Genomic DNA, 15,255 nt, shown 5'->3' on the forward strand with positions numbered 1-15,255 from the left:
TCAGCTTGTGGGAATTTTCTCCCTTTTGGAAGGATGAAATCTGGATGGGTAGCCCGGTTCGTGATCTAGCTTACCAAATTCTTCCAACCAAATACCAACCACAAATCCAGTGAGCAGGGCTTTAATTTTATTTGTACACCTCTACCCTGATATAACTCTGTGTTGTACCAATAAAATAAAAACCAGCAGGATCTTATTAAAGGGGAAAAGGCAAAATACCACATTTATTGTGAATACAGAAAGAATCATAGTAAGCAGTTAGTTATAGCTATAACATAACATTCCATTCAATCTCATATTTATTCACACATTCATTCATACGCACACACACACAGGTTCTGCAAGGTTGTTATCATAGTTACCAGCCTTAGAGTTGCTCATGCCAAGCCACTGGCCGGGTGGCCTGGACATGAGGAGGGAGTAGGGCCTTGTCAGATGCTCCTGGAAGTTGGTTTGCAGAATCAGACCCCAAAGTTCTCACTTTCTAGAGTCCATTTTTGTAGGAATTTCTTCCTATGCCAGTCTATGGGAATTGCTTCGTCATGCTGTTGCTGAATCAATCAGCAGATGGCACATTCCTCACGGCTTCGTGCTGCCAGATATTATCTTGTTCTTTGGTTCTCCCATTCTTGAGGCTGTTGGGTGGATTCCAGTCTGCCCTCCAGGGGGTCCTCTGGTTATTTCCACTTGACGCCTTCTTCAGCCGATGGACACAGGATTCTTAGGCTGGCACCTCCCTGATCATTCAGTTATTATCCACACCAAGCATCCATCCACGTACATCCTCTATCTCTATTTGAATCACAATTGTTAACAAAGCGAGATGAATACAACAAAAGGGTGGGGAGTCTCTGGGTGGTGTATCTGTTAGAGTATTGCTTTGAGTCTCTTTCTGTGTGAGTAGTTGTTACAAATAATTGCTTTGAGAACAGACTCTGTCTTAGAATGTACTAACACAATTAGCAGCTTGCAAGTTTCACACACACAGGGAGAGAAACAGTACCAAAAACCAAGAGACCTCTTAATTGGTATTACCCTGGAATTTAAACTATGGGGAATCAAACTCATTTGTGATTTTAATACAGAACTTCTTTAATATGATCCAACAGCTGTCCTCAAGCCAAAAAATCTTACTGCGTTATAGGTGAAACAGCGTTATATCAAACTTGCTTTGATCCACTGGAGCACGCACCCCGCCTGCCTCCCCCCGCCCCCCCCCCCCAGTTATAGTCTGGTATCAAAGCATTTGTATAATTACCATATAATGACAGATTTCAGAGTAGCAGCCGTGTTAGTCTGTATTCGCAAAAAGAAAAGGAGTACTTGTGGCACCTTAGAGACTAACAAATTTAAAATTTCCACTCTATACGGCTAAATTCAGTGCCTTGCATAATCACAGGTTTCAGAGTAGCAGCCGTGTTAGTCTGTATTCGCAAAAAGAAAAGGAGTACTTGTGGCACCTTAGAGACTACTCCTTTTCTTTTTGCGAATACAGACTAACACGGCTGCTACTCTGAAACCTGTGATTATGCAAGGCACTGAATTTAGCCGTATAGAGTGGAAATTAAATTTGTTAGTCTCTAAGGTGCCACAAGTACTCTTCTTTTTACCATATAATGCTATGTCTACAGTGCAGCTGGGGGGAGTAATTCCGAGGTCAGATAGACATACACACACTAGCTCTGCTTGAGCAATGTGCTAGAAATAGCGTGGCCATGGTAGTATCTCTCGGCACTGCATCCTCAGAGCCCCTCTGCCCAGAGACCCCCTTTACAGGCCCACCACCACAACTGCACACCGCTCCCCCCAGCACCCCCCCCGCACTGCTCCCCACACAGCCCAATCACTACAACTGTCCAGTGCCCCACACAGACTTCCCCACTCCACACTGACAAACACGCCCAACAAACTGCCCACTGCCCCCCACAACCCTCCCCAGAGACCCACTCTCCCGTGTCCTGCCCCCTGGCTGACTCACTGGCCCTGCTGGGAGGTGACTGTGTCCCCCAGGCTGAGCTGGCAGCGTGGCCGGGGCCGGTTGGAGATTGCTCTGGCCCCTTGGGAGTGGTGCCATCAGTCCCAGGCTGGACCAAAAGTGCGGCCTGCCCAGGCTGGGCTCTCTCAGGAGCCGCTTGCTCAGCATGGCCCCCTGAGTTGAATTACTGTGCTCTTTCCCCTGCCACAGGGGCCTGCTTCGCCTTCCCTGCTGGCAGGAGTGCTCCACTGTCTTGCCACTCAGCTGGCCCTATCCCTTGCCAGGACCTGGGAGCAGCAAACTTTGAATTATTAGGTGCCCCTAGAATGCCGGCACTCCTAGGCATGTGCCTAACTGGAAATCCAGCCCTGCAGGTGGCTAGCCCTAGACAAAGCCTCAGTTTGTCCATGTACATATTCCACTGCTGGTGTGCATGTCCCCAGCGTTCTCGAGTCTAGATTATTTTGATCAGTAGTGTCTGTTGGGGCTATGCCTTACCCCTTCTGTGTCCTCCTGCCTCCAATCAAGGGTGGAGCAACCCCAACCACCCCTCAGTTCTTTCTCACCACATATGTCTACCAGCCTCTTCGCACGCTGTGTGACCTGTTTGTTTACTGTGTAAATAGGTACTTAGTGAATACCTAATTAGTGATTAGGTTTAGTGTAGTAACTTGCTAGTGTTTCCTTTCTTTTTTTTGTAAGGAAACTGCTGCTCTGTTTGCCTGTGAATTACCACCAGTCCTGGGATCAATCACTTAAGACTGAACATTAATCTCCAGTCTTCAAAATTGCCTTTCATGTGAAGCTATAATGCCTCTAAATGATGGGCATACCTGATGTTTATCATGTCTGGGAGAGGAACACATTAAAGAGATGGGTCATTTGTAATTCATTTTCTGAGGCCTTGTCTACGCTACACAGTTGTCTGCCGCATAGTCTGATCTGGCCTGGCCACAAGGCCAGTTGTTGTCATCTTGAGCATAGATTCCGAATGTACTTGACTGTCTCCTGAATTTAAAGAGCTCTGAACTCTCCATGAGCTTGTTGAGGGTACATCTTGCAGTTCTCCACCTTCCAACACAGGTGGGCAGATATAGACAAGATGATCTAATAGTGCCTTCTGGCCTTAAACTCTATGAATCTACCCTTAAAGGGTTTGACAGTTTACAACTCCCTCCCACCCCCTCCCCCCAGCGCACAGTAAAGGAATCTTGCTCCCTGGGATCTGAATATTGCCCTTAAGGGGTTAATGGGCCTATCTTTTGAACCTTTTGGCTACATGTTCCCTGTTCCTTCTTTCCATTAAAACAGTCGTCTTGGTCACTAGGAGGGTGGTAAAGCACTGGAATGCGTTACCTAGAGAGGTGGTGGAATCTCCTTCCTTTGAGGCTTTTAAGGTCAGGCTTGATAAAGCCCTGGCTGGGATGATTTAGTTGGGGATTGGTCCTGCTTTGAGCAGCGGGTTGGACTAGATGACCTTCTGAGGTCCCTTCCAACCCTGATATTCTATTACGACACTAATTTTTGTAAGGCTGTCCTACAATAACTCAAAAAAGAAGAAATTGATATTTAACCTAAGTAACTGTGGGTCTTTTAGACATAACATCTAGATAGATTCCATGACCAACCCCATTTCCTGCTATTATGGAGTCTGATAGCCATACAGAACCCAGATACTAAGGAACTGAGGGAAAGTTGGGGCTGCCTCACCCTTAATGCCCTCGGCTGGAGACTTTTAGACGCTTGGTGTGCAAATGCAGCCCCAACAGACACTGTTGAGCAAAATAATCTAGACTTGATTGCATGCCAACAGTGAAATAAATTTTTATATATATGAACAACACATCTCAAAGAACCACAGTTACTGTAATGTAAGTACAGTTTCTTCCCCTGACAAATGTCCTATCATTTTTTTCATCATCTTTTGGGTGTGTTTCTGTCAGTCATCCAGTACAGAAATGTTTAGTGTATTGGATGCTGTGGAATCATTTTAATGTAATTCTGTATAGTTATTGGATGTTATGTTTGGAGACCATCAGAGGTCCCTTGGATTAGTGAACAAAGTTATTCATGGTCAAGCACAAAGCATAGGAGTTTGTCCTTGCAGTATAAGCATGTGATGTTTGACAAACACTAGTAAAGGTTGTTTAGTAGATAACTTCTGCACCATCTTTATCTGTAAAACTGTCCTATGCAACTTTCAGAATGGAAAAGCTTGCAGTAATATGTACTGAATGCGTGTTTGTGATGTCATTCAACTGTTGCTTATATTATATATTTGCACAAGTACTTTTGCAAAGGGTTAGAGGCTGTTTAAAATACTTTTTTTGGAATAACAGGATGATAGTGTACAGTACTGTACATTGATACATGTGTTGAAATTGCCAGAGTAGATGAACTTTGAATTGTCAGTTTAGGTGTTTGATAGTGATAGAAGAGACCAGAAATTCTACAGTTTCAGTTACATATGGTAGAATCCAAAGGACTAGTAAGAAATTGTATGTATTCATGTTTTTAAAAAAAAAAAAATGAAAGGGAGGAAGAAAGGCATACAAATGTGGTCTTCTGAGCATTTCAGGCTAATCTTTCCAAAAAGAGGTCCCTTCAACTTTTCTACTCTTGATATACTACAGTGTAAATTTTGAGCTAGTACCAAGTAAACTTTAAGTGCGTTGCTAGCCGTAAACTTTCTTAAGTGCATTGCTAACAGTGACCTCAAGTTCCTTTCTATAGTTAATTAAAAGCAGTACAGAGAATAGGGGAACACTGCGCTGCTCTTATGTTGGTGACAATCTGCTTGAGCTAGGAGTGGGGAAGGGAGTGCTGCTGATGGAGAGCACAACTCCCTTAATTTTGCCATGACCAGATGACTCTCATGTGATGAATGAGACATGCTTGAGAAACTTTTGCATTACATAATCCTTGCTCTTTCTGGAATGTTTATACTGCATCTTCTCTGAATTTGAAATTATAGCAAATTACTGATGGCAAACTTGTATTTCAGCTTTCCCATCTTAATAAATCAACTTGTCACATTAATTTGATGCATTTCTGCAGCATACAAATACATTACTGATTCAAAATATTTTCTAGAGCGTTTAGAACAGTAATAAGAAAAGGAGTACTTGTGGCACCTTAGAGACTAACAAATTTATTAGAGCATAAGCTTTCGTGAGCTACAGCTCACTTCATCGGATGCATTTGGTGGAAAAAACAGAGGAGAGATTTATATACACACACACAGAGAACATGAAACAATGGGTTTATCATACACACTGTAAGGAGAAAGAAAAGGAGTACTTGTGGCACCTTAGAGACTAACAAATTTATTAGAGCATAAGCTTTCGTGAGATGCATCCGATGAAGTGAGCTGTAGCTCACGAAAGCTTATGCTCTAATAAATTTGTTAGTCTCTAAGGTGCCACAAGTACTCCTTTTCTTTTTGCGAATACAGACTAACACGGCTGCTACTCTGAAAACTGTAAGGAGAGTGATCACTTAAGATAAGCCATCACCCACAGCAGGGGGGGGAAAGGAGGAAAACCTTCCATGGTGACAAGCAGGTAGGCTAATTCCAGCAGTTAACAAGAATATCAGAGGAACAGTGGGGGGTGGGGTGGGGGGGAGAAATACCATGGGGAAATAGTTTTACTTTGTGTAATGACTCATCCATTCCCAGTCTCTATTCAAGCCTAAGTTAATTGTATCCAGTTTGCAAATTAATTCCAATTCAGCAGTCTCTCGTTGGAGTCTGTTTTTGAAGCTTTTTTGTTGAAGTATAGCCACTCTTAGGTCTGTGATCGAGTGACCAGAGAGATTGAAGTGTTCTCCAACTGGTTTTTGAATGTTATAATTCTTGACGTCTGATTTGTGTCCATTCATTCTTTTACGTAGAGACTGTCCAGTTTGGCCAATGTACATGATGGCATATATCACATTGGTAGATGCGCAGGTGAACGAGCCTCTGATAGTGTGGCTGATGTGATTAGGCCCTATGATGGTATCCCCTGAATAGATATGTGGACAGAGTTGGCAACGGGCTTTGTTGCAAGGATAGGTTCCTGGGTTAGTGGTTCTGTTGTGTGGTTGCTGGTGAGTATTTGCTTCAGATTGGGGGGCTGTCTGTAAGCAAGGACTGGTCTATCTCCCAAGATCTGAGAGAGCGATGGCTCGTCCTTCAGGATAGGTTGTAGATCCTTGATGATGCGTTGGAGAGGTTTTAGTTGGGGGCTGAAGGTGATGGCTAGTGGCGTTCTGTTGTTTTCTTTGTTGGGCCTGTCCTGTAGTAGGTGACTTCTGGGTACTCTTCTGGCTCTGTCAATCTGTTTCTTCTGCTGTCACCTGTGAACATTTTAACTCGCGTGAGCAGGTGCTTTTCCATATTATCCAGCATTAAAATTCATTTCTGGGGGATCTTTGATTGAAAAGTACTACCTATGTGGGATAGGGAGTTCTCTAGAATCCTTGCAAATTATAACACTGCCAATGTGATTTCCACACCTGTCCTGTCACTGTCTACCAACAGGGTAGTAAATGTGCTTTCCCTGGGAATACAAATGGGCAAATGTGGTGTTTAACTAGCCAAGCCAGGAAGATGTATATGTATTGCTGGAGGAGGAAAGTGATTGTGTGTGTGTGTGTGTGTGTGTGTGTGTGTGTGTGAAATTAAACTGATTTTAATCTTGTCTGCTGGTCTTGTGTTGGCTTTTTCTTGTGTGCTATTTAAAAACTTGCACAGTCTAGTATCTACTGAACTGATATGATTCTAGTTTGATAGTACTCTGCTTTTGGTACTATTAAAAGAAAAATGTCTAGATGGAGGCTTTTCTCATACTTTATATTTTCTGCATCCATTATAAATATTTAAAAATTCTCTGAAAGTCTGTGATTTGAAACATTTGCCATTTTGATACAAAGTCTCTTGCTTTTAAATAGTTCTTTACCATGCAACTATCTAACACAACTTCCTCTATTTAGGTACTTTCACAATCATGTGTTTGGTATGGGGAGTGCGGAATAGCTTCTGAAGGTAAAAGATATAACTGCAAATACACAGGACTACCAATACCATTACCAAAGGATGGATATGACTTAATGCAGGTATGTTTCTTTTGGACTGTTCTTCTAGAAACTAGAAGGTAAATAGAATATGGGCTGGGATGTGTGTAATAAGACCTAAATATAATTTTCTGCAATAATCTAAGTTCTTGGGCCTTAAAATATGAAATGGCTGCACACATTATGGAACTGAATGCTGGTCCTAAGCAATGGCACCAATGATTTCACATCTCTGTTTAATAGTGTTTAGGTGAGCCCCCTGATACTTATCACTCTGTGTTATGCCTAAAAAAATTGGTACACACTTTCAAGCATGTCACTGCCTTGTACGATTTTAAGTCCTGCCAAATCCATGCCAGTACCTTATATATCATTGAACTGAAACTTCTGAGTTTCTGTAACAAATCTTCAGATTAAATTTTGATCTCCAGGGGTAAATCATCTACACAGTGCAAAAAAAAAAAACCAAAAAACCCCAAAACCCACACCCCATGGCAACGAGTCTCAGAGGCTGGTTCAGTTGACTTGGGCTCACAGGGCTAAAAATAATCATGTAGATGCTCAGGTTAGGGTTGAATCTTAGTTTTTGAGACTGGGGGAGGGTCTGAGCACCCAGGGCCTGAGTCCAAGTGTTTACACTGCTATTTTTAGCCCTGCAGTCTGAGCCTGAGACAGTTGATCTGGTCTCTGAGACTTGGTGCTGTGGGTTATTTTTGCTGTGTAAATGTAACCCAAGTATTCAAGGTAGTCTGAATTAAATTGCTTTGTATGTATATTTCATGTTTAGTGGCTGATGAAGGTAGGCCCGGGACTGTTGGTTCGTAAATTTGCCTTTTGGAATCTCTTCTGAGATTTGTCATCAAATTACACTAACAAACTTAAGGAGTAAATCATTCCAGTTGGGGTGTGTACACTTCATCCTGTCTGCTCCTTCAGTACCCTTATACTATATTTACGTACTGGTGAATTGGTGAGCCAGACAGTGTCCATGCAGCTCTAAAAAGACACACAGTCCCTTGCAGGCAAGAAGAAATCTCTTTTCCCCTCTTTCATAACAAATCCATATTAAGTCAAGTTCAGTATCCTGACAACTTTCTAATTAAGATGATGATTTTTATAAATTCTTTGTCACAGAAGCAGAATAACTAGTGTTCTCTTAAGTTACCTTCTACTGACATCTACGTATGAAGTTGTTAAATGCCTTAATCCTACTTTTTTTTTCCCACTTGATTATAATTAATAGCTTTGTGACCTTTTTGTATTTAAGGAACTCTGCCCGGGTTTACTCTTTGATAACGTTAGCGTTTGTTGCAATGTTCAGCAGCTTCAGACTTTGAAAAATAACTTGCAGCTGCCTCTGCAGTTTCTCTCCAGGTATGCTGACAAACAACTTGAAATGATTAGCACTTTGTAACATTTATGAATAAAAGCACATTTGTTAGCCGTTTTTATGAGTTGACCAAAAGAAAATAACGTTTTTGTGACTTAGTGAAGTTGGTGTTACTGGGGAAAGCTTGTCAAGAAGAAAACTTCATGGGAATGGTTGGGAGAAACTTTTATTCAGGCACAGTGGTTCTTTCTATTGTTCACCAGTATGGGAACTGGGCTCCCTTTTGTTGTGTCTGGGTCCCACGCAAAGAGGAATCCAGACTTCATTCTACCCCTTGTTTAATTTAAGGTCCTGTTTCTTATCCCGCCCTAAGTAAAACTCCAAACATCACAGGTATTTTTGTTCTAACAATAGACTGCATTCAAGTGACACTGAGTCAGATTAAACATCACCTTTACAGCTCCTGCTGTTTTTGGAGGTAACAGGACAACTCCCTAAGTTTGTTTCTGAGTTGGTTTTACTCCTTTCTTCCATCTTCACAACACTGTTGAATTGCAGTTAGGAGAGACGACTCTTCTTAGGAGTGACGTTTGATTAGGAAAATCTAGAATCATTACGTAATTGGTAGATGCATCACTTAAGCTTAAGTCTTGATAGAGTAGTTTGCAAGACTGAATGACTCCTATTTTGAGTCCTCAGTAGTTTTAATTGTAAGAAACATTTACTTTTCCTGGTAAAATGTTTCCTTCAAAGTGGATCTCTTTGTATTTCATGTGTGTGTACATGTATGAATCAAAGCCAATGTTTAACTGGCTTTTTTCCTTCTGCAGATGCCCATCTTGTTTTTATAATTTAATTAACCTGTTCTGTGAGTTGACCTGCAGTCCACATCAAGTTGACTTTTTGAATGTTACAAAAACAATACCTTATTATGATCCTGTCACAAAAGAGAGCAAAGCTAGCATCACAGAGTTACAGTATTATATTGGAGAGAGTTTTGCCAATGGTAAGCAAACCCAGTTCAGTTACTATGCTTGGGTATAGTATATTGTGAATTCCTCATACTCCATCCAGATTTTCAGATAAATGCCATTGTCTTTCTGACCATAGACTTCTTTCAGTAGAGGAACTCGGAGAGAGGGAGTTGAAATTATCCTTTTGATCATTTGACATTTGCTTGTAACTTATCTTAGAATCTCTTTCTTGACCCATGCAAGTGCCTAAAACTATAGCAACGGACCCCTTAGAAAAGTTTTTATAATAATCTGCTTAAAATATTAACGTGAATGTAGCATTTCCATTATCAAGTGACCACCTCTGGTTTTGCTGAAGTGGTTTTTGCATTATTATTATATTATGGTAGTGCCTAAAGGCCTAATCAAGATTGGGTCCCCATTATGGTACACTGTAAAACATCTAATAAGAAATAGGCCCTCTTATGAAAAGCTTACAAAATATTGTCATCCAAGTCTGAGAGAAACCATGAAGTCTTGCATGAACATATAGTGGCGTCAAGGTTTGGTGTAGGACTTTCATTTTTGATAGTTGTGGTAGAAAATTATATTTTGTTTCAGTGTGACAAATGAAGTCTAGAGACTGTGCAGTAAAGTTGCTCCTGTTTTCATAAAGCACTGCTACTTTTAAAAATAAAATTGACAAAATATTAGTCCTAGTGTTTCCAATATTTAGGTGTATACAAGAAATTAAGACAAATATTATTCTTACAGAAGTGTAAAAATTCTAAATTGTACTTGAATGCTTCATTTTGTCTGAAAGGAAACTGTGTGGAGTGCCCTGTCTGTTATAATTGCAACTGAGTTAACGTAATTCCAGTTTGTAGTGTGAGCTGTCCCAGGCTTTAGCCCAGTTAAACATTTAAATTCAATCAACATTACAAATTTGAACCTTATTGTAACTGGGTCTCCTGACTGAGTTGTAATTATAAGGTAGATTTGGCCTCTCAGTCAGCTTCTTATGTTCATGCTATGTACGAGATTATTTGGAATGAAAGGTTGAATAATAAAAATGTACTTCATGTGGTAGTTAGGAGAGCCTCCTGGAACATCCTTCTTTTAAGTACTCAGGGTTGAGTATCCCTAGAAGTTCCTCCATTAAGTACATTAGAGAACTGATTTTATCAAACCTCTCTCTTCCCCTGTCCCCAAATCTGGATGTAAATTCTGCATCTGCAGTTTAAAGCTTAAGGCATCTTCTGTAAATTTAAAAAACTAAATTTGGGCTTGTTTACTTCCAGAATTCAACATGCAAAATAAACTTTAAAAATTGCATTGTTTTGTTTAATAGCATGGACTTTTTATGCTTTCCTAATAACACTTCCCCCCCCCCCCCCCCCCAGCCATGTATAATGCCTGCAAAGATGTGGAAGCACCATCAAGTAATGATAAAGCATTGGGGCTGCTATGTGGGAAAGATGCTAAAGACTGCAATGCTACAAATTGGATTGAGTACATGTTTAGTAAGAATAATGGACAGACTCCTTTCAGCATCATTCCTATTTTTTCAGGTAAGAAATTTAACTTTTTTTCTTCTGTGTATGGCCTGTGTCCTAAACATAGATGTTTACACTGTATGCATTGTTGTGGTCATAAAATCCAATGTATTAGAATAACACGAGACTAGTATATTACGGCAGTATAAATTACATACTTTTTATAAAAATACTGAACTAGAGAGGATTTTAATTGTCTTCGCTTCTTGGTGATTGTTGCTGAATGTTAGTGTTGAGAAGCACCACATTACACTGAAACAACATAGCAAAATAGATAATTATCTCTTTTGATAGTGAGTCAGATTTTGCTGTTCTAATATCTTCTAATTGGATCCTTTTAATCAGTAGTAAGAGGTGAGCTATTTAAAAAGCAAGTACTTTAAAAAAATCTCTGCAGTATTTCTTAATAGTTTAGATTTCTGAGGGCTTGGCTACGCTTGCAAGTTAGAGCGCATTAAAGTAGCCCCAGGCTCCCTAACCCAGCCCGTCCACACTGGCAAGGTACTTAGAGCACCCAGACTCTGCAGCTAGAGCACTCCTGATAATCCACCTCCACGAGAAGCATAACGCTTGCTGTGCCCCAGCTGAAATGCCCGGGTGTCAGTGTGAATGAGGTGGTGCGTTACTGTGCTATGATGGCCTCTGGAAACCTCACATAATCCCCTGAAGTCAATTGGGCCTCTTGTTGTTTTGAACTCTGCTGTAGGAATGCAGATATTCCCTTTCAAAGCTCTGTTTCTGACCGCTGGCATGCTTATCAGCTCCCAGACAAAGCAACCGTTACAGTGAAATGCTGCTTGCTCTGTGTGTGTGTGGGGGGGAAGGGGGCTCTGCTTCTGTCTGAACTTACAAGACAGCATGCTGACACACTCTCAGCACCCCAAAAACCAATCTCTCCATCCACATACAAACAACACTCCCCATTTGAAAAGCACGTTGCAGCCACTTGAACGCTGGGATTGCTACCACAATGCACTGCTCTCTGTGGCATTGCAAGAGCTGCTAATGTGGTCACACCAGTGCGTTTGAATCTGACTGTAAAAACACGGCAGTGTTTTCCCTGCTGTGGTCTCCGAAGACTGGTTTAACTCCCAGCGCTCTATATCTGCAAGTGTAGCCATGCCGTGAGAAAAGTGGTCGAAGTTAGTTAACATTTTTAGTGAAGCTGGACCTAACCGTGACCCCCTTTCTCTAGGATAGACAAGTGCCGAAAGTGTGTGTGTGGGGGGGGGAGGGTTTTCCCCCAGTTCAACAGAAGAAGGTTGAGAACCATTGGCTTATGCCAACTATTTACCATTGTGAGCTGCATATGCAGCTCTCTGTGTTATGTGGGTCGCATCCGTATATAATGTGGGCCAGAGCTATGTGCAGATTGGGCTGCAAGTGTCTGCAGGCTGAGAACAACTAGTGTAGTGTAAGCAGTCCTTCCCCTTTATGTCTGAGTACAAATTTTTCCAAAATGTTGAATTTGCACGCTGTAAAATGTTGCATGTGTTTTTAAGTGTGATTTTTTTTTTTTTATTTTTTTTTTTGGTGCTAAAAGCGAAGAAAACAAATTTTAATTGATATATTTTCTTTAAAAACCACTTCATTCTGCTTGCTTTAGAATGACCTTTGACAATATAAAGTTCACATCTTTTATTGCTAATTTTATGATGATGGAGGCTTTTCTTAAAGCCCCAGTTTCTTTGGTCCTGTAATTATATGAGGATCTCAGCTTTTGTATTTTTAAAAGTAAGTTTCTAGCCCTCATGGTTGTGGAGAAAATTCTAAAAATGTGATGTGAGTGAATCCTGAAGGCTCGAAAATCAAATGGCAAATATCTAATGATTTTGGTGGGGCCTGACTTGTGAATTTTGAACATTTGGGGATAGCAATACCACTTCTTTAAAAATAAAGAAACACAGAAATGAAATGCAAGTTTCACATTTATAATTAATTTCTCTGCTCTTAGATATTTCTGTCCGTGGAATGAGTCCTATGAACAATGCTACCAAAGGCTGTAATGAATCTGTGGATGATGTTACAGGACCATGCAGCTGTCAGGACTGTTCCCTTGTTTGTGGTCCCAGGCCTCAGCCCCCTTCACCTCCTTCACCTTGGCTTTTGCTTGGTTTGGATGCTATGTATGTCATCATGTGGATCTCTTACATGGGATTTTTACTTGTATTTTTTGCAGTCATTTTTGGAGTCTGGTGTTACAGGTAAACAGGAAATTCAAAATGCTCAATATTGATACAAATAAACTCTTATTTTTTTCTGTTAACATGTTCAAAAATTATTTTGCACTCTGGGAAAGTAAGCAGTTTTGTGGCAAGAACAATAGTACTATTTTCATGTAGAGTGTGTAGGAGTAGCTTATTAAATTGTTAACATTACCCATATAGATATATTTAAAAAAAATAAAATCTTAAATTACATTAGAAATGGAAAAGTCAGTGCTCAGTAACTTAGCCGTGTACAGTGTATATTTATATGCAGTTGAATATTTTCAGTCACATTAATTTGTATAACCGTGATCTCTTTTCATTTCCTGACTTTGTGCATTTAAACTTACATTAGCATAGTCTATTGCATTTTGTTTTCTTCATTTTTTAAGAACATTGGGGAGAGAGGACATTTCTTGTATTCATTATCACTTTAAATGATCCACCTGAATTAAGTTTGGAACCTGAAGTGAATGCAGAGAGATGAGTTCACAGCTTTGCTGTTGTTTTGGCTGGGGACAGTTTTCAGCAAGGGTGGGTTAACAGAGCACCAGAACACTAGATTTTCTTGGAGGCAGCTGTTCTGAATGACATAGGTGCATACTTCTAACAGGAAAAAGTTGGGAACTGAATTCTTGGGGGGGTATGGTAAAATGTTCAGAAAATTGTGGAATTCTGATGCAGTTGTGGAAAAGAGCTGAAAATAGCAGGCTACACAAACTACTTTCATGTTCCTGATTTTTCACCTGTCCCTGCAAGGGAAAGATCAAATGCCAGTGGAAGATCTTGTTGTGCATTTCATTGAGAGTCTTACAATCTAATGCATGTAGCAGCAGCTGTTGTGCCAGGTCAGGCCAGGCAAGGAGAACGTGCAGTTATCTAATCCTATATGTTTTATCCCAAAGGTCTCTGGTAGGCCTGCTGAAGTCCCATGAGATAGCTACTATGCATGCTCACTAACTTGAATTTGAAAATTATTTATACCATCAGTTTATTATTCTTTGCAGAGACTCTTCCTCCATTGAGAACTAGCAAGATGTTAACTTCAGAGTATTTTTCTTCAGTCTTTTGTTTTTGGGGGAGCTTAAATTGTACAGCTTTCAGCATAAAGTGTATATACTTTTTATTCTCCCATAATACAAAAATGGCTAAAGAAACTTAAACTCAGCTCTCTCCTACTATCTACTGCCTATCCTCAAAAATAAATAAATCACCTGTGGGCTGAGACTAAGCTTTGGAAACTTTTCAAGCCCAAAGAGGAACTTTTCAGAAAGTTACAAGCAAGTAAAAATAAACCTGTCCAAGAGGGTTTTTTTTTTTTTTTTTTTTTTTTAAAAACAAACAAAAAACTCCCACTGTTGTAGCTAGACTATAGAGTAGCACTTCCACCATTGATAACTATACTATACCAACAGTGGAAGTGAAAGTCTAGATGACATAGTGGGTACATCTACAGTGAAATAAAAAAATCCTTGGCCTGGTTAGCTGACGCAGGCTCACGGAGCTTGGGCTATGAGGCTAAAAATTTGCCACGCTCCAGGAGTTTGGGATGCCAGAGAACTTCCTTCGTGTGATCCACGAGGGATGCAGCACCACCATTTGCTCGGTCGAAGGGGAGACTGCGGAGATCCTGATCCGGAGCGGAGTTAAACAGGGCTGTCCCCTCACCCCCATCATCTTTAACCTCGCCATGGAGCAGTTGCTGCGAGTGATCTCCAATGGCACAGATGGCTTCAACCTCCACAGTGAGAGGATGAGTGTCCTGGCTTATGCGGATAACCTATTCCTGACCGCGGATCACCCAGAGAGCCTCCAACATATGCTAGATGCCACCAGTTGAGCTGCCGACTCAATGGGGCTCCGTTTTAATGCAAAGAAGTGCGCAACTCTCCACATTGATGGCAGCAAAAGGGACTCTGTGCAGATGACGGAGTTCCAGATCCAGGGCGAGCCCATCATCCCCCTGGCAGAGGGGCAGGCGTACCAGCACCTTGGCATGCCGACGGGTTTCTGTGTCTGGCAGACACTTGAGGACACCATCCAGGAGATCTTGCAGGACGCCTCCAAGATCGATGCCTCCCTGCTAGCACCGTGGCCGTAGGTAAATGCCCTGAACACCTTCCTGATCCCCTGCATCTCATTCGTCCTAAGGGGATCCGCTGTGGCGAAGGTACCC

The 15,255-nt window shown here is 41.1% G+C and overlaps 1 protein-coding gene across 1 annotated transcript in view; it reads left to right on the forward strand.

Annotated features, from left to right (window-relative positions):
• Positions 1 to 15,255, forward strand: part of NPC1 (NPC intracellular cholesterol transporter 1) — a 52,995-nt gene that overhangs the window by 8,425 nt on the left and 29,315 nt on the right. The window contains exons 2-6 of the mRNA XM_038392426.2: positions 6,953 to 7,075; positions 8,301 to 8,407; positions 9,194 to 9,369; positions 10,720 to 10,887; positions 12,827 to 13,076. Of these exons, the coding sequence (XP_038248354.1) occupies positions 6,953 to 7,075; positions 8,301 to 8,407; positions 9,194 to 9,369; positions 10,720 to 10,887; positions 12,827 to 13,076 (824 nt within the window). The remainder of the gene's footprint in view (positions 1 to 6,952; positions 7,076 to 8,300; positions 8,408 to 9,193; positions 9,370 to 10,719; positions 10,888 to 12,826; positions 13,077 to 15,255) is intronic.

This window comes from Dermochelys coriacea, chromosome 2, assembly GCF_009764565.3.
Source record: "Dermochelys coriacea isolate rDerCor1 chromosome 2, rDerCor1.pri.v4, whole genome shotgun sequence".
Classification (NCBI taxonomy): domain Eukaryota; kingdom Metazoa; phylum Chordata; order Testudines; family Dermochelyidae; genus Dermochelys; species Dermochelys coriacea.